The sequence below is a fragment of the Pan troglodytes genome, chromosome X (assembly GCF_028858775.2).
Source record: "Pan troglodytes isolate AG18354 chromosome X, NHGRI_mPanTro3-v2.0_pri, whole genome shotgun sequence".
NCBI lineage: Eukaryota > Metazoa > Chordata > Mammalia > Primates > Hominidae > Pan > Pan troglodytes.
This window is the reverse complement of record NC_072421.2, coordinates 32,792,312-32,819,748: the sequence shown is the minus strand read 5'-3', so window position 1 is coordinate 32,819,748 and position 27,437 is coordinate 32,792,312. Positions and strand designations below refer to the sequence as shown.

Genomic DNA, 27,437 nt, shown 5'->3' with positions numbered 1-27,437 from the left:
TCTAAAATGATAGAAAAGAATCTGCTCTAATTAAATAATAAAGCAACCCCTACAGGTTTAGACATGTGCCTTCAGGTGTGGGAAAGAAAAAATTTAATGAATGTAGTAGTTTTATGCCAAGAACATTTCCCTCGTGCACCTGTTTTAATAAGATAGAATATAAAATAGCAAAAGGGGCCCGACTTTTGTGATGATATTTACTCATAAGGTAGTAAGTCAGATGTGATGACATTTTCTTTGACTTAGAGCTGCTATACTTGGGTCAGATTTCAGTTCAGTAAATTTGCAGTGAAGTTGTCTTTCTAACGTGGTGTCATCCTGGAACTGCCCTGCTCCCACAGTTACATACAGGCTAGGGAGTGGGTGGTGGGGGGGGGGGCGGGAAATCCTCTTAATGTTTATGGTGTCAGTAGATTCAAACTAAAATTAGCCTTACAGCCATACTCCTAATAAGAGGCCCCTGGCATATTTAATTCATTTAACAAATTTATCAAAAATACGTAAACTGAAATCTGCCTTGAAATTAATTACTGTATCTCTATAAGAAAATATTTTGGACCCGTTCCCTCTGCCTTATGGGTGAAAATCCTGGCAAAATAGGTCATGTCTCCTGAAAATAGTTCTTATTTTCTTTACTACTCATGACCTCTTATAGCCTAGATGTTTTTCCTTGCTATTTCTAGTTGAAATGCTAATCTGGCATAATTTCTAGTTGAAATGCTAATCTGGCATAATTTCAGAACTAATTTTCTGTTAATGCCCCTTGGAACATCTAAATTCCTCCTTTTTCAATAATACTATATTTGTGTGTTGCAAACACACACAAATCATACTATATTTGTGTGTATATATAGTAAATTCCAACTTATAAAAGTAAAATTGGAATTTTTTTCTTTCTTTGGAAAATTATTTTATAATCGAGAATTATAAATGTCACTTTTTTTAATGCTGCAACCTTTGAGATTGGTTTCAATAAAGTAAAACTTAGTAAACATTAAGAAAAATGATAGCTTGATATGTTCACTAATATGGTAAATGAAAACTTTTATGTGTGTATAGGCTCTTGTTAATTATAACTACCTTCACAGGAAAAACAGTCTTGTGGAAGGTAATGGTGCCAGTGAGAGAAAATAGAGAAAGTAGAATAGTAGTAAGAGAGAAAATAGAATTTCCCGTTTAGAATAAAGCTAAGTAAAAAGTGAATTGTTTGAGTTTTATTTATGTATTTGTAAGTGTGGTCTCATGCCATATATATTCAAAGATAGACAGAGATCTTAATCTTTAATTTTTTATGGCCAAAGAAAATGAGTCCCATGTAAAAGGGACATTTTCGCAAGCTGATCTCAAGTGGTGTATTTTGATTTGCCGCAGCAGTCTATGGAAGAAATATCGTTTTGGCTGCCTAAGAAGAAAAATGTCATACCTTTCTATTTTTTATTCATACTCTGCATATTTGGAATTCGTATTTTCACCATACTTTTGGGAAGATAACACGAAATTGCCTTACTTGCCTTGAAATCAAAATCTGCCATTCGTTTTAAAATAAAATGGCTTTTTCATCTCATTTTCCTTTAGCAGAAAAAAGTAAGTTAAATTTTTTTGTAGCTGTGTTAAGTGTACTGTTCCTCCCTCATTGAGAACGAAACAAAGACATATGATTCCATTTACTGTAATTCTTTTGGTTTGCCCAATTACAATAGCAGTAAAATCATTTACACAGTAAAATGTTTGAGCCTTAAAGGGCAAGAAGACTAAATTTAGCTGAAGATATACAACTTTCATGTGCCAATGAGGAAATGTATAAAATCAGTTATACATATTTTCCTCATTCATAGATATTGAAAATATTCATATATATGTATATGTATTTGATAACTTAATATTTTCTAAATAACAGAAATTATATACTGTATATATATTTGGGTATTATGATTATTGTTATTGCCACCATTGAGCACTTACTATGGGCTCAGAAAACTTCACTATATTATTTTTAATTCTTATAACAACCCTGTGAAATATATATTATGCCTATTTCACAAATGAGAACTCTGAAATCAGGAAATTAAATCACTTGCTGAAGTTTACAAAGCACTGTTAGGCAATAAAACAGAATTTCAAACTCATGTTTGCTTGTCTTCAAATTTTATATGCTGTACAACCTGATTGTTTTACTACTTGTTCTTAATTTCAAAAAAAATCTTCATACTAAAAGATGATACTTTGGGAGTTCTAAGGAACATGTTTTTGGCCGGGTGCGGTGGCTCACGCCTGTAATCCCAGCACTTTGGGAGGCCGAGGCAGAAGGATCACGAGGTCAGGAGATCGAGACCGTCCTGGCCAACAAGGTGAAACCCCGTCTCTACTAAAAAATACAAAAAATTAGCCGGGCGTGGTGGCAGGCGCCTGTAGTCCCAGCTACTCGGGAAGCTGAGGCAGGAGAAAGGCGTGAACCTGGGAGGCAGAGCTTGTAGTGAGCCGAGATCGTGCCGCCGCACTCCAGCCTGGTTGACAGAGCGAGACTCCGTCTCAAAAATAACAAAACAAAACAAAAGAAAAAAAACCATGTTTCTTTTCAGAAGGTATACTAATTTGAAGTGGATACCAATTATTTGTATTAAAATTACTTACGGATAAATTTGAATCTGCAAAAATTAAGTGCAACATTATTTTTTGGCACCTGTTATAGGAGGTAAAAATGGTGATTCAATATAGTTTCTACCCTTTGGGAGCATTTAGTGTGGTTTAGACGTAATGACACTAATGTAAATTAGAGTAGAATAAATTCTTTAAAGCAGGACAAAAGGAGTGTTAAAGACTACAAAGTTTCAGTTATGGATGATAAAATTCTGGAGATCTATTATACAGCATAGTGCCTATAGCTAATAATGCTGTTTCGGACACTTAAAATTTCCTAAGAAATCTTATGTTGTGTTCTTACCACCAATAACAACAATAATAAAGGGGACAAGAGGAAATTTTGAGTGATGACAGATATGTTTACAGCCTTCATGGTGGCGATGGTTTTGTGGGTGTATACTTATCCCCAAACTCTTTGATTTTATATATATATATATATATATATATATACACACACATATATATACATATATATAAATATATATACATATATACATGTATATATATAATGAAACTCTTTGAGATACATATATATATTTAAAATATGTACAGCTTTTTGTATGTCAATCATACTTCATTAAGGTGGTTACAAAAAAGAATCAAGAAAAATAATCACCCTAATAAAAAGAGTGTTATTAAAGAGGGGAGGGATTACTTCTAATTGGTAGTATCAGAAAGGTTCTCATGGAGGAAGGTATAGAAAAATTTAGGGCAATATAAGCAACAATACTTTAAGAAAAGGAATAATATAAACAAAAATAAACCAAAAGATGAAGAACCATCAAGGATGTTTCTGAAAAATCAAGAGAAATTCCATTTTGATTTGAGAGTATGAGGTACTTGTCATGATATATAATGAGAAGTGTCTAGAAATATGTTATTTTGAGAAAATGCTGCTTAGAAAGGAGGTTAGGTTATTTATTAATCCATTCCTTTGAAATATAAATTTCATGATCAGAAACATGTGAGTGTAACTATCCAATAACAACATGATTTATTTCCAAGAGGATTGTATATTATAGGAGAAGTAGGATTTTTTCTCTTTCACAAGCTAATACAGTGTTTACTGATTCAAATGACACTTAAAAAAAAACAAGAAACAAAAAACATATACACTATAAGCTATCCTTACTCAACTATGTTATTGTCTTGCATTCCTGATAAGAAATTACAAGTTAGACTCCCAAAGTCTCAGTTTTCTCATTTGCAAAATGAATAAAATGATAGTACCTACCCCAAGGTGCTGTGGAGTATATTTAATCATGTACTTAATCTGAAGTTTTAATTAGAGTGCATAGCATATATTTGTGGTTGCTTTTGCTCCTATTTCTTGGTAAAAGTTCCTACACCTATTATATATGTTTTGTGTTTGAATGAAGAGAAAGGCATCATTATTTCAAATATCCCCTCTAGCCAACAAATGAAAGCTAAGACTTGGAAGCTAGGATGTCTAACACCATATCCTCTTCATGTGGACTATACAGTAGAGGATATGTAAATTAAGACTCAATTAAATGCTCACATTTTATAAAGGAGACCCTTGAATATATCAAATCCTCAGAGAGTATGTCAGTTTAAACTTATTAAGAAATTTAAATTATTTAACTTAGCCTGCTGAGTCAGTTTCTATAGTTGATTTCTCCAAAAGGTCTTGGTATTAAAAGTAGCATTACAGATCACTAATAGCAAACTATTTCTGCTACTTTGGGTATTTTTACAGGGTGCTAATTGTGCCAAATCAAGACATTGAAATTGCATAATTTTAGGTTAATATTAGCATAATCCTACATATTTTTTCAGAAGCAGTGCAGGAATAGTACACCCTGAATATTTTTCCATCATGATGGAATTTTCAAATATCACAACCTTTATATTGTCAGTTGTCTGCTGGAACATTATATTGTGTCAAAGATATTTATAAAAGAGAAGGGCAAAGAAAATTTGTGGAGTTCTAGACAATAGTAATATCAGGGACACTTTTGCTTTCTTTGTTATTACTAAGGAGTTAAATAATCAGATACCAAGCATAGATAAAGAAATGAATCTCTAACTATTATCAATTTATCTCAAGGATATTTATGGTGTTTTCCCCTAAGCCAAAATAGAGTGCTTAATTAAGGTCCCCCTAGCCCCCTAAAAACCGCTCAGGCCAAGTTTCTGATATGTGTGTATACTTATATACATATTAAAGTATATGTATGTTTGTGTGCACTTTCAGATCAAAAAGTCCTCGTTTATCTAAAGCGATTTCAGCTTATTGATGAGGCTTTTCTGTTACAGCCTCCTCCTCCACAGATCTGCCTGTCTAGAGATTTAAGCCCAATAAGAGTCCAGCAAAGTTTAAACAACACTTTAGAAATCTAAAGAATTTTAAGATTTATTTTAATAGTCTTAGTGATAACCTGAATTGTTTGTGAGTTCTTACAAATAATGCAATCAACATTTAAGTAATTTTATTATTTTTTTGTTTGTATAAATTTAAGGTATACAAGTACATTTTTGTTACATGGATATATTGCGGAGTGGCGAAGTCTGGTCTTTTTGTGTACCCATCATGCAAATGATGTACCTTGTCTCCATTAAGCAATTTCCTATCCTTCGCCCCCATCCCACCCTCTCGCCCTTCTGAGTCTCCAGTGTCTATTATTCCACACTCTGTGCGCATGTGTACACATTATTTGGCTTCCACTTGTAAGTGAGAACATGCAATATTTGACTTTCTGTTTTTGAGTTATTCCACCTAAAATGACCACCAGTTCCATCCATGTTGCTGCAAAAGACATGATTTCATTCTTTACCATGGCTTTGTGGTATTTTTCATTGTGTATATGAAATTGTTTATTCCATACGCAATTTGTGTGTGTGTGTACATATATATATATATATATATATATATATATATATATGTATGCTAAGACTTAGAAGCTAGGATAGACACACAATAGAATACTACACAATGGAATACATTCATTCACACACATATAAATAAAAGAATATGTGGAGATATATCTCCACATATTCTTTATCCAATCACCTGTTTTTAAATAATGCTATTGACTTCTTTAAGGTGAATTTTATCAATATTGTTTTGGTTTAAAACACTCACCTTAAAAGAGTCACAGTCCCTAAATGTGCATCCTCATATTTAAATTAGGTCTCAGTAAATTTGTGCAAAGTGTATTCTTTTTAGGATGGTGTTGAACTTGCTAAATTATTTATCTTTAAGAATCATCATTTTGTGTCTTTTATTAATGAAAACAACAATTATGTGATTGCTGATATATTTGGAAAATGATTTCTGATGTAGATTGATTTTTTTATTCTAAATTCTGTATCGGTATTAAAAATTTATAGATTACTAACTGTATTAATATCGATAATACTAAATTTTATTGCTATTTATAATTTGGAGTGTACTTTCATCCTCCTGAAAAAGATGAATGAGGTAGGCAGTATTATTCTGGGTTTATGTGTGAGATAACTGAGACTCAGAGGTAAAATAGTGTATCCAAGCATTCATGGCTCTTAAATGGAAGATATAAGGGGTTTGTGAAATTACTCATGGACTTTTTTATTCATTCATTCAGTTATTAAAATGTATTCAACATTTATCATGTACCAGGAACAGTGCTTAGTACCAGGAATTCAAAGGTGCATAAAACATCTTCCTTATTCTAAGAGGTACATAGTGTACTGGAACAAACAGCCTTGTAAATACATAATTAGAACATGAAGTAGTATGTTAATAGAGGTTTTCACAAAGCTGTGGAAGCTTGTCTTATGAAGTAACTAATTCCAAGGGAGAGAAGCCTTACGGAATAGTGACATTTTAGATAGGGTGGCATTCTAAAATACAGCAAAAGGCCCACAGTAAAAAAGGAATTTTGGTTGTTATGAAAATTTTCAGATTTTCTATGTTTTCAGTACAGTACACATGGTGGGCTATGTGAATGTTTGTATAGGGACCAAAGTAGGAAGTGACGTTGTCTGTTAGAGAGTGCTGAGAAACCAAAAATAGGGAGAGATGAGTTGGAACATGCTGAGGAAAAGTTATTAGGAGTTTTCAAGAAAGGCCATGACAGTGGGGCTAGAGAGAAGAGGCTAAATTAAAGAGTCATTTCTGGTTTAGAATTGATAAAATATAGAGACAAGCATGATAAGAAAGAAGTCGAGAAGTAAACGATGGTCTCAAGATTTCTAGCTTGGAAATCATTGACTAAAATTAAAACTAAGGACTGGATTAGGCCATTCTTGCATTGCTATAAAGAAATACCTGAGACTGGGTGTTTATAAAGTAAAGAGGTTTAATTGGCTGACGGTTCTGCAGGCTCTACAGGAAGCATAGCAACATCTGTTTCTGGGGAGGCCTCAGGGAGCTTTTACTCATGGTGGAAGGCAGAGCAGGTGTAGGCATTTCACATGGCGAATGCAGAGAGAGAGAGTTGGTGGTGGGGGTGGGTGGCTACCTACTTTTAAACAACCAGATCTTGGAGAACTCACTCATTTTCATGAGGACAGTACCAAGAGGATGGTATTAAACCGTGAGAAACCACCCTGATGATCCAGTCACCTCCCACCAGGCCTCACCTCCAACATTGGGGATTACGATTTAATATGAGATTTGGGTGGGGACACAGATCCAAATCATATCAAAGACTTGCATGGGAAAATAAGGAATTCTTGACATAACATCTTTGAGGTTCACATCAAATGTTCTGATGAGGATAGTCCAAGAAGCAGTTGGCTATATAGCTCAGATAAGGGCTGAAATTTGGAGCTATGTCATAATCAGCCTAGATTAAGAGTCAATAATCTCCTGCCCATGGGCCAATTCCACCCACCACTTGTTTTTGTAAAGTAGAATTGAATCCCAGCCATATCCATTTGCTTATGTTCCATGTATACCTTTTTTTGAACTTCAAGGCAGAGTTGAGTAGTTGTAACAAAAACCATACGGCCCACAAAGCCTAAAATATTTGTTCTCAAGATCTTTATCTATAAAGTTTGCCAATCCCTGCTGTAGATGTTAGTTGAAGCTTTGAAAGCAAATAAGGTTTCATAAGGCAGTGTCCATACAAGACATTTAACAAGTTTACCTATAAAAACTAGAATTCCTTTGAGGGGAACACATCCTAGTCTCCATTAAGCACAGTAGAAGAGTCCCCTATAATGGGAAAGAGGTCACTTTAGGTGTTGATGTTGGTGGTACAGGTCAAAGAAAATTTATCTTTGCTGTATATTCAGAATGCAATAAGTGAAGTTATGAGAAATAAGGGAAAAAATGTGTAGAATTTCAACAGTGAAGAGAGGGGATAAAGGCATGAGAATGAGTTCCTAAACTCAAGTATTATAAACACTGTGAGAAACTTAAAATCAAAGTATGACTCCAAACGTATTTGAAGCCTGAGAACAAGGCTCACAACCTAGGGAGGATTAGGGATCAATAAAATAGAGTGTTAGAAAGTATAATGTCAATCCAGAGTTGTAAAAATATCAGCATTGAATATATTGAAAGCAGTAAAACTGAATGAGGAGACTATCATTTTATATCACTGTGTTTATTTCTTTGCCTTGTTCTATAAATATTTCAAATTATAAAATTTTTATTAACAGTGAGAGCAGAACTACCAGAGTGAGCAGATCAAAATTGGGACAGATGCTTTTCACTGCATACACTTTTATTTATCTGCTGTTCATGCATTATCTTGTACAGTGCACATGTTTTACCTAAAAAATTAAAATGGAGTCTCCTGCTTAGAAAAAAAGTATATATTCTGTTTCAAACCATATACAAAAACAAAATCCCAGATGATTAAAAACCGACATGAGAAAAAAACAAATTGATAAAGCTTTTACAGTAAAATAGAGGAGAATATGTTAATTAATATAGGGTAAGAAAAAATTGCTTACACAAATGATGAAGCACTAATCATGAATAAAAATAAGAAAGTGGACTACATTGTATATTAATAACATCTATACATCAAAAGACAGCACTGAGAGAGTAAAAATGAAACCCCCAGAGTAGGATAAATTATTTGGAATACACACATAATGGATGAAATGTGTGTATTCATAATTATAAAGAATTCCTACAAATCTTTCAGAAAAGAACAGATAATCCAATAGAAAAATGGGAAAAGTTCTTGAAAAGTGAACCATGGCACAAAAAGGGCTTGTGGCCTGCTGGCAATATTCTGTATCTTGACCTGGATGGCATTTTTAAAGTGATCACTTTATAGTAAATAACTAATGTGTTTTATGCATCATAGTAACGTTAAGATTTTTGTCATCTTTACAAAATAAGAAATCCAAATGGCCAATAAATATATAAAGAATTTCTAAGTCCCATGAATGGTCCAGGCCATGCAAATTAAAACTAAAATGAAATATCACTGCTTACCAACCAGAATCATTGAAATTTATAAGTCTGACAATTCCATGTGGTGGTGAGAATATGCAGCAATTAGAAATTTCACACAATGTTACTTGGTCTGTGAATTGTAAATAGAAGTGTAAAATTACACTACTGCTTCTTGGAGTGAAATCCATTTGGCACTATTTAGTAAATTCAAAGATCTGCATAACCTATAGCCCATCAATTTCACTTCTATATATACACTCTACAGAAATGCATATGTTCATATTCCAGGAGACATGTTTGGGAATGTCATAGCAGCAAAGTAATAGCCCCAAACCAAAACTACTTCAGTATTTATTAACAGTAAAATTTGCTATGGTTTGAATGTGTCTCTTTCCAAATTCAGGTGTCGATAATGTGCTAGTACTAAGAAGTAGGGTGCTTAAGTGGTGATTAAGCCATGAGGGCTCCTTCTTTGTTAATAAAAATAAGACCCTTATAAACAAGGCTTCACGCAGCATTCAGTTAGCTTGCTCTCTTGCCCTTCTACCTTCTGCCTTGTGAAGATACAGCAGGAAGGCCCTCACCAGACACCAAATGCCAGAGCCTTTATCTTGGACTTCCCAGCCTCCAGAACTGTGAGTGAATACATTGGTATGATTTGTAAATTACCCAGTCTCAGGCATTTTGTTATAACAGCACAAACAGACTAAGACAATCATACAGTGAGAAATTAATCAACAACTAATAAGCAAAGATGTAGATTAATCTTGAAACTATGATACGGAGTGTTCCATTTGGCTGCTGGAAGTTTTATTTCTTGGTCTGGGTGATGGTCACCATGGGTTTATATGAATGGTTCCCTATATTATGTTTCACAACAAAAAGCATTTAAAAAGTAAATATATGTAATGTACTCAGAGATAGGCATGGCCAACCATGGATTCTATGCTGAAATAATGATTCAGATTTCATCAGCAGGCTAATGACACTGCCTATTTAAATACTTTAAGTCCTGAAATTAAAGAAGGTAATTTCTCAAGAAGGAATTTCTAATTTATGTGTCTATTCCCCACTAGAGAGACACTAGCATGGCTCAGATTCTATGTTGGTCATTTTATGTGCATTTAAAGTCTTAAGCCAAATAGAGGTACACTAATAATGACAACAACTACTACTACTCATACTTGTGGAACACTGCCAGACGCTGTTCTAAGAAATTTGCGTTTTCATTTGTAACTGAGCTTACTTGAATCTTCTCTCTTTTTTTCTTGGTTAATCTAACCAGTGGTCTATCCATTTTATTTATCTTTTCAAAGAATCAACATTTTGTTTCATTGATCTTTTATATTTTTGTTTCAATTTCATTTAGTTCTGCTCTGATCTTTGTTATTTCTTTTCCTCTGGAGCTTTGTGTTGGCTTTGTTGTTGATTCTCTAGTTCCTTGAGGTGTGATGTTAGGTAGTCAGACTGTGAGCTTTCAGGCTCTTTGATGTAGGCATTTGGTGCTAGAAAATTTCCTCTTAGCCCTGCTTTTGCTGTATCCCAGAGGTTTTGAATAGATGTTGTTGTGAATGTGGTGAAAACGGAACACTTGCACACTGCGGGTGATTGTAAATTAGTACAACCTATATGGAAAGCAGTATGAAGATTTCTTAAAGGACTAAAAGTAGATCTAACATTTGATCCAGAAATCTCACTACCGAGTATGTACCTAGGGGAAGAGAATTCATTATATCAAAAAGACACTTGCACGCATATGTTTATAGCAGCACAATTCACAGTTGCAAAGATATGGAACCAACCTAAGTGCCAGTCGACCAATGAGTGGATAAAGAAAATGTGGCATATATTTTCATATACCATGAAATACTATTCAGCCACATACCATGCAATACTACTCAGCCGTAGAAAATAATGAAATAATGTCTTTTGCAGCAACTTTGATGGAGCTGGATGCCATTATTCTAAGTGAAGTAATTCAGGAATGGAAAACCAAATACTGTATGTTCTCACTTATAAGTGGGAGCTACGCTGTAGGTACACAAAGGCAGACAGAGTAGTAGAATGGACTTTGAAGACTCAGAAGGGGCAGAGTGGGAAGGTAGTGAGGGATAAAAAATTACCTTTGGGGTGTAATGTACACTACTTGGGTGACACGTGCACTAAAATATCTGATTTTACTTCTATACAATTCATTCATGTAACCAAAAATCACTTGTATTCCAAAGACTATTGAATTTGAATTTTTTAAAAACATTAATAAAATAAAAGATGTAAAAAAAGAAATTTATATATACTCATTTATTGAGCTCCCACAATTAACCTTAGGAGGTAAGTACTTCATAATTGGTAGTATACTTATCTTTTACTAAATATTTGTATTACTTGGGAAGTTGAGGGGTGGGGAGAAGTAGCAAGGTACTATGATTTGGCGCAGATAACTAACTTTTATTTATTCGCACATACAGTTTGGACCATGAGACACTAGCCAAGGTCCCCCCTCCTCACCTAATCAAAGATGAAATATGTGGGATGGGATGAAATAATCAGCAGTCCAATGCTGAGTTTCCAGACCTAAGTATAAAGCAACAATGGATATGTCAGAAGTCTACTAGGGTGTTATTTATTTAAATCTATTTCATGGAATTTACTACCACCTTAATGGCCCGAAAGTGTTAAAGTATGTCCCAGAGTACCGAATTACTCCCTAAATGTAATTTATGCTTGAGAATAATCGGACTAACTTGATTTAGAACATCAGAAAATAAGTTACGCTACACATAAATGAAGCAGCAGTGTAATTTTAAATACCGGTTGCATAGTGAATGAGAATTTTAATATTTGCAAAATTCTAAAATCACTTGATTTATTATCCGTATGTTTATACTGACATTTTTTGCCCTTTATTAAGTTCCATCCATATTTCTTCTTACTGCCAAGAAAAAAACCTTTTTTTCCTAGAAATATTACAGCAGGCAAAAATTATATTTGTTTCCCTGAATGCTATTTTTGATGTCTCTACTTGTTTCTAGTTGTTACCATTTGCTTCATTCATGGGCAGTCCAATTAATGGAGCGAGACAAATTTAGGAAGCACAGTGACTAATTAGATATTAAATTGGTAAATCTAACTTTGTAAAACCAGAAAAAAAAATACATATTTTTTTCATTTGGAATTTTCCTTGGTGGAAAAGAGTTTAAGTTTATAAATAGTCATGATAAAAAATGTAATGTTACGTAGTAAATTCAAGAATAGATTTAGACTCTGCTATTAACAACACCTATTAAATACTGAAAAGTGTATTTTAAAATTTTATGTGAGGCTTGAAATGGAGTCTAAAGTATTATTACTCACATTAAATGTCATCACATGTAAAGCCCATGATTTTATTCTTTAATATTTTGTTTGAATAGTAACTTATTTCAACAGTAATTTCAATAATAAAATTAAATCAACTTTACAGTTTTCAAAGGTTTAGCAGTTGCATGCTGTAATAAATACTTCATATTTATATATTTATAAAGTGACAGCATAAGTCATTTTTATTAGGTCCTTGAGGATGCAAAAGTTTGGATTATACGAGGAGACAAGAGAAAAAGGGAAGAAGGGCATTTCAGAAATATGCTACCGATATGCAAATTCACAAGTCCTAAGACAGTAGCAGGGGTCAGGCAGAAAGTCCATCCTGCCTCCCTCTTGTGGGCCTGGAACAATGGTGTAAGTGGAAGGCCTGTTCCCCTTCTCTTCCTACCTCCAGCTCTGTCTTACAGAGCTACGGATACCATGAGCAAGTGTATGAACCCTTACGGTTTTCTTCTCTTGGGAGAATGTAAAGGAAAGATAACTTGTAGATAACTTGTAAAAAGGAAAATAATTCAGGGTGAGAGGGGGATTTGTTGAGTTTGGTAGAGGATGGCAATTACCAATATGATGAGTGATTGAGAAACAAGTCTGTGCAACAGGTTTGAAATCGAAAATCTTTGAGGTGTACAGGATCCTGAAATGAAGAATGGGCATTTATAGCAGTATGTCAGAGAAACAGTCACCTCCTAGTAGCTAAAAGTGTTGGCAAAAGTATAGTTCAAGTGATTGGGTAGGAAAAACAGCAAACCAAGAGTGGAGACTGATGGTTGCTACAAAGGTGGAGTGGTAAGTCGTGACCAACTGGTACTTCTCTGTGCTCTGGTTAGCTGCTGACTGTTTCTCAGACTGTGGTAGCAGGAGGAGGGTTGGAGTTAGCAGTCATTTGCATATGAGACTGCCATTTAAAAATTTTTTTTAATTATTTCATTTTTCTGACTCTCAATATGAAAAGCACATTGTAGACAATTTGAAAAATATAGAAAAATTATATAAGAAAATATAGTCTCACCAGTATGGAACAATGCTAACTATGTTGCATAGATTTTTAGATTCTCATTCAAAAGCAACTCTTTGACTCCAGTGATGCAACTGCATGTAACATATGCAATGTGCAATTCATTTTTAAAGGGAATAAACTCTTACGATATATTCATAGGTCATTTATTGTGTGTTATATACCACTGAAAATATATGAATGCTAAATTATTAGTAAACATGCAAAAACATTCGCAAGATCATTTTGTTGTGGAAGGATATATTGTATCTGAATAACTCTAGAATACCATAAATCATCAAAGGCAACATTCTTATTTTTCACTAACTACAGTTAGAGAATACCTCTTTGGCTACCTTCGGTTGCCTTTTTTATGCTACCAAAATGCTGTCTGTTTTACAAGATTTTAAAGGTTAAGCGTATAATTATTCATTAAATACAATGTCTGAGTGCAATGTACATGTAGATACATTATTAAATTTTGGGTAGTTAATAAAAATAAGGGGAAAAAACCTCTAGAACTATCACTTTTAATTGTTTAACTGATAAAGTGAAGCTTCATCTTGGAAAAATAATTTCACAAGAGAGCATGTGCACTGGTAGAAAAGTGCCATTGAAACAAGAGATATTTGGGTTAGAAGCCTCTCTCTACTATTTAATACCATTTTCACCTTTTGGCAAATTACTTGGCCTCTGTTTTCGCCAATGGAAAATGGGAATAATAAATGTTATGCTGCAGGGTTATTGTAGGTGTCAATGAAATGATATGTCTGGCACTATAAAAGCACAGAGCCCGGTGCCTGGCTATTAGTAACTGTTTAATAAATGTTAATTCCTTTCTCTGCCCAGGACATCAGTAGGCAGATGTAGCAATTTAAAACTTCTAGTGTTACTTTAAATTCCTGAATGAAGGTAGAGGACTGAAAAGATATCATGGTATTCAAAAGTATGATCCATTGCTTCTTAAGAATAGAGTTCAGAAAAGCTTGACAGATTCCTGTCCTCTGAGGCAGCACCATAGCCGGTAATCTGTAGGATGGCTATTGGTTTAGTGCTCACAAATGCTTGCTTGGACAGGCCCCAGGAAATCTGGTAGACTGTAAGCCCAATAAGATTTCAAATCTTACTTTACGGCAGTGTTTTTCACCTTGACTGTACATTGAAATCACCTGGATGCTTTGAAAAATAACAGCGTCAGTGTCCAACCTCCAGAAATACTGATTACGTTGGTCTGGAGTGGAGCCCCAGGATCACTGTTTGGTTATTGTTGTTGCTGTGTTTTAAATGCCCCAGTTGATTCTTATGTGCAACTGTCTTAGGTAAACATATAGCCCTGGTTCATATTATTTCTGCCTCAGTCTCTTTTATGACTGGAAGGTGACCAAATACTTGTTTCCTAATATTCTTTCCATGTGTAGTATTAACACATTTGACTTGTACTAAGTTCCTGCAGTATTCCAATCTAAAATTTTAGTGACTACAATAAAATAAGAAGGATTAAAGAAGGCATCGCATAGTTTAGTATATCGGTTATTTAATGCTTACGTGTGAGCCTACAATATGAATTATATCTGTAATCTTATTTTAAATATTGACAGAATCTTTAATGATAGTGACGAATTATTGATTTATTGGTGTGATAATGGTATTTTAGTTATATTTTTAAAGTTTTATTTGTAATAACTATATGTATTTATGGGGTACAGTGTGACGTTTCAGTGTAATGTTTCATTGTGTAATGATCAAATCAGGTTTCTTAGCATATCCATAGCCTCAAACATTTATAATTTCTCTGTGGTGAGAAAATTTAAAATTCTCTTTCACTATTTTGAAATATACAGTACAATATTGGTAACTTTGTTCATCTTACTATGCAATAGAACACTAGAACTTATTACTCCTTTCAATTGATGAATAGACAGTTTTGGATCAAGAATAATATTGAAAGTGATAGAATTTATGAAGTAATTTTTATCCAAAAATATTTTGAAATTGAATATATTGCTTCCAAATAATTTATTACAATGTTAAGATATTTGTAAATTTCTAGAATTAAAAAAATATATTTTTAGGAAAGAAAATGCTAATAGTCCAAAATAGTTGCTGTATCTTTCTTTTAATCAATAAATATATTCATTTTAAAGGGAAAAATTGCAACCTTCAATTTAAAATCATCTTTTATATTGAGTATTTGTTTAAACGTTGTGGGTACATGCTAGGTGTATATATTAATTTTTATTTGTTACTTGAAACTAAACTCTGCAAATGCAAGAAACTATCAGAGTGATATCTTTGTCAGTATAACCAAAAAATATATGCTATATCTCTATAATCTGTTTTACATAATCCATGTATTTTTCTTGATCCATATTTTTTACCTGCAGGCGATTTGACAGATCTGTTGAGAAATGGCGGCGTTTTCATTATGATATAAAGATATTTAATCAGTGGCTAACAGAAGCTGAACAGTTTCTCAGAAAGACACAAATTCCTGAGAATTGGGAACATGCTAAATACAAATGGTATCTTAAGGTAAGTCTTTGATTTGTTTTTTCTAAATTGTATTTATCTTCAGCACATCTGGACTCTTTAACTTCTCAAAGATCAGGTTGTGAAGGGTGATGGAAATTACTTTAGACTTTTGTTGTCATCATTATATTACTAGAAAGAAAATTATCATAATGATAATATTAGAGAGCGGTGCTATGGACTTTTTGTGTCGGGATGAGAGAGTTTGCCTGGACGGAGCTGGTTTATCTGATAAACTGCAAAATATAATTGAATCTGTGACAAAGGGAAGCATCGTAACAGCAAGGTGTTTTGTGGCTTTGGGGCAGTGTGTATCTTGGCTTTATGTTGGAACCTTTCCAGAAGGAGAACTTGTGGCATACTTAGCTAAAATGAAGTTGCTAGAAATATCCATCATGATAAAATTACAGTTCTGTTTCCCTAAAGACAATTTTGTAGTGATATAGCAATATTTCTATATATTCTATTGACAAAATGCCTTCTGAAATAGTCCAGAGGCCAAAACAATGCAGAGTTAATTGTTGGTACTTATTGACTTTTTTATGGTTTATGTTAATAGAGAAATAGCATATGGATGATAATCAGTGTATAGTTTAATTTCAACTTGTGGTGTCCTTTGAATATGCAGGTAAAGATAGATTAGATTGTCCAGGATATAATTTGGTTGCTAAATTACATAGTTTAGGCATAAGAAACACTGTGTTTATTACACAAAGGCTTAATTATTTTTGCATCTTTTTTAGCTCAAATTGTTCATGTTGCAATAGTCAATCAAGTGGATTTGAATTGTAGCCAATTTTTAATGCCAGAAAATACTGATTAAGACAGATGAGGGCAAAAAACACCCAGCAGTTTATTAAATACTTTAGATATTTCAAAATGCTGGATTCACAAAAGCAATATCACATTTGACTTTACAAGTCTTCATTCTCAAATATGTTTCCATAGTAAATATGCCTTTTGATATTAAGGAGTTAAGCATTTAAACACCTATTTATGTGATAAGCTATTTAAACACAGAAAATATTTTTAAAATCTTGTGTAATTATATGTGTATCTATCAAACTTGTATGCACACCAGCGTTGGCATTTGTATAGAGAGGAAATGTATGGATTCCCAATCTGCTTTAATATAGAAGATACATTTTAAAAATAGCACTGAAGTGAATTTTGGGCTAATGTAGCATAATGGGGTCTCTGCCTGAGAGGCAGAAATATATTAGAGTTATATAAAATGTTTTGGGGTAGATATAGAAACCACTTGCCATTTTCAATGATATCCAACCCAAGGTAGTTATATATTTTAATTTATATTTTATTATCAAATTAGTACTTATTGTGAAAAAAATCAAGTAACATAGAAATTTGTAAAAGTACCTCCATTCTACTCTTTGGAGGATAGTTGTTCGGTATGAATTTTGCTACATATTTCAGGCTGGGTTTCTTGGAAAGCCATTGTAAAATGGAGATTTGTATGTAGAAGGTTAATTAGGGGGTACTTTTACGATGAAGCAATTTGTTTTGATGTAACTTGGTGTGGTTTTCTTCATGTTTCTTGTTCTTGAAGTCAGTTAAGCTCTTGAATCTGTGCATTTAACATTTCATCAAATTTAGAAACCTTTCAACCATTTTTTAAAAAAAAAATGGAACTCCAATTGTACATTTATTAGGCTCCTTAAAGTGCCCCACTACTCACTGATGTTATGTTCATTTTCTGTTTGGTCTCTCTTTTCTCTGTAATTTGTTTTATATAATCTCTGTTGTCAAATTGACTAATCTTTTTCAAAGTCTAATCTATGGCTAATCCCATGTAGTATATATTTTTAACATCAGACATTTTCATCTCTTAGAAGTATAATTTGGGTCTTTTTATTTCTTCCATGTGTCTACTCAACATGTTCAGTCTTTACTTTCTTGACTATATGGAATACAGATATAATAACTGTTAGAATATTCTTCCCTACTAATTTTATCATCTGTGTCTATTCTGGGTTAATTTAAATTGATTTATTTTTCTCCTCATTAAGTGTGTTGTTTTACTGCTTCTTTGGATGACTGGTAAATTTTGACTATATGCCAGACATTGTGAATTTTAACTTAGTGCGTGCTTGATACTTCAAATAAATTCAAATATATTGAAATAAATATTCTCAACCCTTGTTCTGGAACACAGTTAATTTACTTGGAAACAATCTGATCTTTTGAGAATCTTCCTTTTATGCTTTGTTATGACCAGAACAGTGTAAGTTTAGGGCTACTTTTTCCCCACTACTGAGGCAAAACCCTTCTGAGTACTCTCTCTGATGTCCTGTGAATGATAAAATTTTTCACTGGGGCTCGTGGGAACAGGTGGTATTACTAGCCACGTGTGAGCTCTGGTGATTGTTTCCTTTAATTCTTTTATGAAGTTCTTTCCTTAGCTTTGAGTGGTTTTCTTGCATACATGAACTGATCAAGACTCAGATGAAGAATAAAATAAAGCTTTCTACAAATCTCCAAAATTTCCTCTGTGTATGTATCACCTCTCTGGTATTTTGCCCTGTGATCACTAGTCAACCTTGGGCTGCTGAAACTCTCAGCTTCATCTTTTAACAAAAGCCTCCTGGCAAGGATCACTGTCCTTCAATGTCTGATGTTCAATGTGTTGAAAACCATTGTAGCATATATTTTGTCGTTTTTTTTTTAAGTGTTTCAGGTGTTTCAGGCAGGAGATTAAGTTCAGCCTCCTTTACTCCAACTTGAAAACAAGTCCAAAACAAACTATTTTGATGTAATTTGATCTTTTAATACATTAACATTACACAATTTTGTGAATATATCATAATTTAAAATTTTCAGAGAATGTCTAATGGTCCTCATTTCTTGACAGTGTGGTTTAGTTGAAATTGATGAACATTTTATCAAAACTTTTCCCCTCAATTGGATACTTTTTTTTTTTTGAGATGGAATTTTGCTTTTGTCACCTAGGCTGGAGTGGCATGATCTCAGCTCACTGCAACCTCTGCCTCCAGGCTTCAAGCAATTCTCCTGCCTTAGCCTCCCGAGTAGCTGGGATTACAGGTGCCCACCCCCACACCTGGCTAATTTTTGTATTTTTAGTAGAGACGAGATTTCACCATGTTCGTCAGGCTGGTCTAGATCTCCGACCTCAGGTGGTCTGCCTGTCTCAGCCTCCCAAAGTGCTGGGATTGCAGACGTGAGCCACCATGCCTGGCCAACTGGATAATTTTAAAAAGACTATTTTATTTAGTCTATTTTTTCTCAATCTATAGATGAAATAAGAAAAATCATTCTAGATGTCCAAGGAAAAATTCTTTCAGAAAAGAGCTGTGAATGATATCACAAACCCCCCAAACAGTTAAGGTATTTCTTTCCTGGTTATTTTATGTCCAAAATCATGCATATGAACATGTGCACACACATGAGCATGCACACACACATGAATACATATACACGCACATAATGTACCTTAGGTTATCTTTCCATTCTGAGTAATTGTCTTAAAATGGGTAAAATCAACCCTGTAAGATACCTTCATCAATAAGGCAAATCAAAGCTTTGGTAATTTCTGCTATCTTGGCCTTTGTTGACTGACTAATAATGAGTAAGAGAATGAGTTTCAATATTTACTATGAAATTATTTTAGAAGACAGGATGTAGACAGTGGCTGTTAGCAGACAATTGTTTGGCATGAGCCAGTAATGGTTACTGTGAAAAAAATCAACCAAGCAGCCCATATATTAAACAAACACTCGCAGAAGCACGTTGGAGTCTGAAGCCTCATATGTACAATTTTCAGTAAAGAAATAACTTTTAGATATGAAATAAACAAATAGATATATGTTGTAAACTTGTCCCTATGTATTTTGATCAAATTGCATCATATTTTTTTCACTTTAAAAAAGAATTTAGTGCTTTAACTGAGACTTAGTGTTATCATTCAAAATATACTGACTGCCAATAGCAGCAGAAAGATAATCTGGTTCCATGCAACTCTATTTTTTTCCTCTGTCGCAAGTAAAAGACAAAATTAAGTACATGAATTAGTGCTTTTTGAAGATATTCCAAAGCAATATACCATGCCACTATGGAGAACCTCTCTAAAAATATCCCATTTTTTACCTGAGAAAAATATTGATCATGTTATATGCCACTCAAATTGGCTTATTAAATTCGTTGAATGATATCAGCATCTCTTAATGCATTCACTAAACAAGCAGTAATTGAGTGCATATACAAAGTTTTATCATCCACCAAAATAGTGACAATCCACATTAGGCTCTAATAGAAGTTTAGAAAGGGGGTTGAGAGGTTAAATGCTGGACTCAGAAAGTATTTGGATTCAAATCCCAGGTCCTTTAGCTTAATAGTTGTAGAATCTTGTGAAAATATCTTAAGTCTTTTCATGTCTCTGATTTCTCTTCTCTAAAATGGAAATATAAATGAGATGTGTATAAAGCCACTTGGAATAGCATTTTCCACAAAATAATTACTCATTAAATGTAAGCCCCTATTATAACTAATCACTCTTTATAAGTGATTAGTTCATATCAATACAAACTAAAACTTATTTACTGAATTATTGTCTCTAAACATCCACACTGCAGAAAAACCAACCTGGAAATTTCATAAAACCTTATTTTTATGTAGTATAATTTCTTCTCAAAGCATAAGGGCTCTTGGATTAGGAATTGAGGAAAATTCCAATTCAGCCAAATGCATCTGTTTCAGATAGCTGACACTTCTGCCTACTCATTTCCTAACTAACAAGAAGAAATGTTAATGGGAGTTTTCAAAGGAAAAGCTGAACACCATGAAGGAAAGTGACACAAATAATGTTAGCTCATATAGTGACAGGGTGAATTTGTGTGCTTTCAAGTACCTTCAGTGAAAATAGGAAAGTAGAAATTATAAAATGCCCTAACATTTAAATCTAGCATGTTCTTGGAGACTAGGAAAAAATAAGTTTTAAAACATGGGCTATAATAGAATGAGATGGAAAATGTTTGTAGTTGCCAGTAGAAACAATAACAATTACCATTAGATTAAGTATTTAAACCAGCTGAATATTTTTATTAATGGAAATGGCATCTGTTTTATGAAATAATGCTGCTGAATGAACCATATTAAAAATGTGAACGTTGTCACAGACATACAAGCCTGAGACCCTAAAATCTTAAGGTATTCCATTTGAAATCGACCTTAAGACATTAACAGTAGTGGTATTGTTTAGATGAAATTTTTTAGGCTCTAAATCAACAAATGTTAAGCAGACATGGGGAGCGAAACACCAGTGTGTTATTTTGACATGAATAAACTGCTGTTTTTAGGGAAAAAATATAGTCTTGTTAAGGTTAAGCTAATTGGTTTTCTGGTATCTTTTGCAATGTTAGTGTGTTTTACTGCTCCATAACCTATGTTATATAGTAAATGTGCAATACGTTTATATATGTTGCTGTAAAGAAATGTAATAAAAAACTGTTTACTTTGTGATATGAAAGTAAAAATTTATTCATTGTCATTGAGCATACAGAAGTAAATATGGATTACATATGTCATATTTTAATGTTCACATGGTCCCACCATCAAATGTTGAAAAACTTATAGTTTAACGTCATATTCTATTGAAGAAAAATACACTCCCTTTTCTCAAATGTGAAATGTCCAGAGAGAATGGAAAATTACATATAAAGCATGTAGTTATAGCATGGTGACCCTGCTGTGATCTCTCAGATGAGGAACAAAAGGGAGAAAGAAAGAGCGCACTGGTGCTTTGGAGTTGAGAGAAGGCAAAAAAAGAGTACAAAAATCTCAAAGCCAAGTTTAGCCGCTCTTCAGGTCTCCTTTTAGCTGCTCTTCAGCTCTACCTTACCATGGTTATTAGTGATTGAAGAAAATTCTAAAGCACTTTTTAAAGGACCCAATTCTGAAGAGTTTAGATTCACAGAGCACAATGGAGTTGGAGTGACTCCTGCTCAAAAGTTTGAGACAAGCGAGTCCATGAAAAGACTGTCCTCCTCTTAATGGAAATGCCCAGATTTTCTCATTCTTCTCGCCTTGCTTTCAGCACTCGCAGCCCAGAAAGCCCTTATCTAACAGGTACTGCCGTTGAAAGGTCATTGACTTGTACAAAAATGATGAGTGCTGAATAGATGTGCATAGGTCACTGACAGTATCTGCTACAGAGAATGAGTTTTCGTATTTTTATTAGGATACACCTAACATGGCAATCTACTGCCTCAAAGAACTCTATAGGAGGTAAGTGAATTTATATTAATACAGATTGAATTAAAGGATAATCTAGAAAAAGGCATATGATGTAAAAAAATCAGATACAAGTATATTTTCTGTATAGTCAGTTTTTACATTGTGATTTCACCAGCTGGCTGCTGAGTTTGACGGCTTCTTAACAGCCACACTGCTGAGATTCAAATGCTGATAGAAACTTTGATGGAAAAATCACTGGAGTAAATATTTCTACCATCTGTTGCCCTTCACTGGGACCCTAACGTTAAGAATAATTCATACCATTGCTTGTCCTTTATATTTCCCCAGCAGTAATAAAATTTCATAAGATTTTGTTTTGTGGTCACAAAGCTATCCTGGTTTCTGTAACTAGAAGACATACACTAGCATAAGGGAATCAGCGGGAAAATTTACTGCTAAGAGAATTTGTCTCTGGTCACTTACTTTAAGGTTACAGCAATGTGTAAGTGTGGGAATACATTTTAAAATGAGCTTTTCAAAGTTATTAGCTGGTAGTGGCATGAGAGTTAAGTCTCTTAATACAGTTAAACAGTTGGGCACTTCATCCTTGCGTAAATATTGTTACCCTTTTATTGCTGCTTGGAAACTCCTCTGCAACTTTTTGGCCCCTATCCATCTTTTCAGAAGTAGTAAATAACCGATTTACTGGGAGTGTGGTACCAGGCAGAAATTCCGAGAGGGGCTTTCAATCCTTGCCCATCAAGCGTATCTTTCAGAAATAAGTATATTAAAATAATTGGATAATTTCAGTGGCTTGTTATTAGACTTCTGTTGTCCAGCATGGCATGTTTAAGAAGATGACAGATTTTCATACATTATTGGAAAGAAGCAAGAACAAAAAACATAACTTACTGTAGTAACCACGCTAAAGAACTGCTTAAAATGCAGGACAAACATGTCATCCCTAAGGGATTCCCATTCTTAGAGCATGAAATTATCAAGAGAGTAAGAGACTACAAAAAATGAGAAGAATGCTGATTGCAAATTCCAAATAGAAAAAATCAAAACAAAACTGCGCACCATCATTATGGAAGCAATGAGAAGCAGAAATTGTCATTTAATGAAATGTAAGATTAAAGTTAATAGAAGTAATTTTCATGAAATAATATTTTGCAAGGATGATGTTCCAGCCATATTGATCTTGGTGTTTTCTTCTCACATCCCTTCTTACTGTTCCCTAGAATGCTTGTTTCTACCTTTAAATTTGCTTTTCTCTCTACCGGAGGGCTCTACCCTATCTCCAGTTTCTCACCATGTCCCAATCTACTCCCTCTCAGAATTTTTGTACACTTCCCTTTATATATATTTGTGCTCTAATTTTATATTCACAGATATGCCTTTTGTAACTCCCCCATCTTAAAGAAAACACACACGTACGCACACATGCACACACACAAAATTGAACTCTTTCTGGGAGATCTGCTTAACTTTCTTCATAACACTGTCACTTGCTGAAACTGTAGTATGTGTTTTCCTGTTTATTATCTTTTCCATTAGAATGAACATATTTTGGGTACTTGGTCTTTCTTGATCACCAATATACCTCGGTACACAGAAAAATTGATTCATATGTTGAAAATGTAATATTCAGTAGAATGAATAAATACATAAATAAATTTAAAAATGATACTTTTATTGTATTACCTGAGACAAATGATCTCCAAGTTTGTCCTTGCTTTTCATAGCCAAAACATTCTCTCTTACACTGAGCTTCCTTCACCTCTTCTGTGTACAGAGCACTTAAAATTTTCACATTGTCTGATACTTTAACAATATGATGGCCCTGTTCTCTTACCCATTGGAGCATATGTTAAATACCAGAACCCATGTAACAAACATATATTGTGATCCTACTGTGTGCAAAGAAGATACTGCTTGCTGCTAGGAATACAGAGCTGACTAAGAGCTCCTTTTCTCTTTATGAGCTCACAGTCTCATGAGTTCAACGTCTTAAGGCACAACGTCTAAAGCAAAGGGCAGTAAGTAAACACTCCAGAAAGTACTGGATCTGGCCTAGGACAAATGGTGGGTTGTTTTTCCAGCTGTTATTTTTCCTGCCCCCTAATTGACAGTCCTCCATTACACCTCTGGGATACCTAGTCTGACTTGGGAAAACCTGACTTTGGGAATCAGAGGCAGTCTCTGTTGCTTATATATCAGGAACTCTAATGGATACTTACTGTCATTAGAGAAACTCTGCTTCTAGCCTGGCTCCTTTTGTAAAGAAGGTTGAGTCCCCTTGGAGAGCCTGCAGAACATAACCATTTGCATGTAATGAACAGTTTGTAATACTTTGAGATTGATGTGCAATTTCTATTTGACAAGGGAAAAACAATTAGGATTAACCGTGGTCGTATATCCCAGAATACCAACGTCGTTTCCACACTCTAAGTGTTGTTGGGTCATTATATGAGATTCATAATTTTGTCCTGTTGTACCCACGTTTGCATTACCATTCAGTCTTAATTTATTATACCCTATTAAAAGTTTTTTTGGTAATTTGTTCTTATTGCTACTCAGGCATTAAAATGTCTGCAGGCTGTGAAAATGAATAAATTTAATGTGGCAGCATAGTTCTCAAAATCCTGGCTTTACAACTAATAGTACAGGCTTGTATTGTAAATCCTAGTTAACATGGATTTATTTGAAAATCCAATTTTACTGCTAATCTTAAATAACACATTTTTCAAACATTTTATCCTTGAATTTCTATTTTTTTTATAATTTATGGCTGTTGTATGTATTTACAAAAGGACAATGTGTGTAGTTTTAAATACCAGTAATGGATTGCTGAAACAACTGTAACTTTAAAACAATGCAATTGTTAAAAAAATAAACTGTGCAGCCTGGCTTAATGGAGGCTTATGAACATATGATTAAGATATATGCTATAATAAGCAAATTCACTCAACTGATAGTTCATAGGAACTTTCAAATTTAATCTCATAACCAGTGGTCAGGGCAATTTAACGAGTACATGACCATGCAAGATAATTTCATTGAAGAGTGGCTGAACTATTGAAATATTTTATAGTCTCCTTGGGATATCATTAAGAGCAGAAATTTTGAAATGGAATTGTAATGATGTTCAGAAAAGATAAATAGGTAACTCTCTTAATACGTTTTGTGCTGCTGTAACAAAGTACCTAAGACTAGGTAATAATTTGTAATGAACAAAAATGTATTGGCTCACAGTTCTGGAGACTAGCAAGTCTAACATTAAGGTGTCAGCCTCTGGCGAGGGCCTACTTGATATGTCATCACATGATGGACGAATAGAGGGCAAGAAAGATCAAAAGGGGGCTGAACTCCCACTTTTATAAGGGAACCAAACCCACTCGTGAGGGTGGAGCCCTCAATCCTTAATCACCTCCTAAAGCTCCCACCCCTTAATACTGTCACAATGGCAATTAAATTTCAACATCAGTTTTGGAGGGAAAAACATTCAAACCATAGTAGTGATACTGACTACTACCACACGGGGCTTGGGAGGCTACCCTAGCTGTTGCATCCAAGAGATGAATCTTCTAATGTGATTATCTTTATCATTTTTTTTTACTTTATTAAAATACTTTTATTTTACATGTATATTTTTGTCTACCCACCATTTCCATGTCTGACCACTGCTACTACTATGTCCTAGCATAACATTCCATACATCCTTGAAACCAAGCAAAGGGTGGAGTTCCATCTTTAAAAACTAAACAGGCATTTTGGACAACACATTCTTGGCAATGGAATCTGGACAACATTTATCAAACATGGTAGGGAAGGTTCTCATTCTGCATTATCAAAACGACAGCCAGATATCTACTGTTACAGAAACGAAATCAGATGGAAAATTTTTAACAAATTGTTTAAACTATTTTCTCAGTGAGACTTCCTCCACTGCCAGAGATCTTGAATAGCCTCTGGTCAGTCATCTGGAAGCAATTCTTCACATAATTCATGAACTTGGCTTCCACTTTAGGAAGAGAACCACCTTTTTCTATACTTACTTGCATTTTTGCTTTAATGTCTTCTACAGAACTAGGTCCTTTGGGTGTTTTAGGAGTTTTTTCTTGTTTTGAAGGATTCTTGTCCTTTTGATCTTGGTGTTGACGGTTTTGAGTCTTTTCCATTCCGATTTGACTTTTGTGCATTTTTGGCTGGAGTATCTCATATAGATTTCTTCACTGGCGCTTTTTCTTCAGTTTCCTCATCATCAAAATCATCATCATCATCAAAATCATCATCTTCATCAGTAGCAAGTTTTACTTTTTTCTGTGGAAACTTGCTACCACCTGCAGGGGCAGATCGCTTTCCAGATAGACTTACGAGTTTCACATCCTCCTCCTCTTCATCTTCTGACTCTGTATCTTCCTCCCCAGCTACTAAATGCTGTCCACTCACATGCACTGGCCCTGAACCACACTTCAACCGTAAGACCACTGATGGTGTTATTTCAAAGCCCTCAAGGGAAACCATGGGCTGTACAGACATTTTCAAAGCTGCCAGTGTTACTTTAATTGGACTGCCTTTGTAACTCATTGCCTCTGCTTCAACAATGTGCAATTTATCCTTTGCACCAGCCCCTAAACTGACCGTTCTTAAAGATAACTGTTGCTCAATTTCATTATTATCCACCTTAAAGTGATCATCTTTGTCGGCCTTTAGTTCACAACCAAAAAGATAGTTTTGGGGCCTCAGAGGACTCATGTCCATCATCGTCCATCGGGTGGCAGGACGCACTTAGGTGGGAGAGAAGGCAGATGATGATAAAGGACCACTGCTCAAGAGAACAGCTGTGCAGGACAGAATCACACCAGGGAGATTACCTTTATCTTAGAAAACCTGAACATCTTGTGTACTTTGACACTTCTCTACATTTCACCTAACCTTTAAAATCAACACATTTATTCAGAAAACTTTTACTTTTGGAGCTGCTCTGTGTCAGGCTCTATGCTAGGTGCTCAGGATATTGAAATTGATACAATCCTAACCTATTCACATATAATCCAAGGTTTGCTGAAATTGATGGACATTTAAACAATTGAAGCATTTAAGTGGTATAATTAGCAAATGGACATTTAAGCCATAAAAATAGCATCTAATAGATATAATAGAGGTCGGTACACCACTGACGAGTCAGAGCAGAGGCAACCCAAAGAGTAACTAGCCAGAAGAATTGGGAAAGCTTCATAGAGAGAGCGATATGAAAATAAGGGAGAGAATTGTAAATCCATGAAAATGAGAAAACGTTGAAAAGTGATGGTGTCAGAAAAACTTGTGGTATGATAA

General features: G+C 34.3%; 1 protein-coding gene and 1 pseudogene across 14 annotated transcripts in view; one reads left to right on the top strand and one right to left on the bottom strand.

The window, feature by feature from the left end:
• Positions 1 to 27,437, top strand: part of DMD (dystrophin) — a 2,616,526-nt gene that overhangs the window by 1,499,661 nt on the left and 1,089,428 nt on the right. For all 14 annotated transcript variants that reach the window (XM_063804906.1, XM_063804905.1, XM_063804907.1 and 11 more), the window contains one exon: positions 15,746 to 15,893. In XM_063804906.1, the coding sequence (XP_063660976.1) occupies positions 15,746 to 15,893 (148 nt within the window). The remainder of the gene's footprint in view (positions 1 to 15,745; positions 15,894 to 27,437) is intronic.
• LOC100615549 (nucleophosmin-like) lies at positions 25,974 to 26,861 on the bottom strand (annotated as a pseudogene).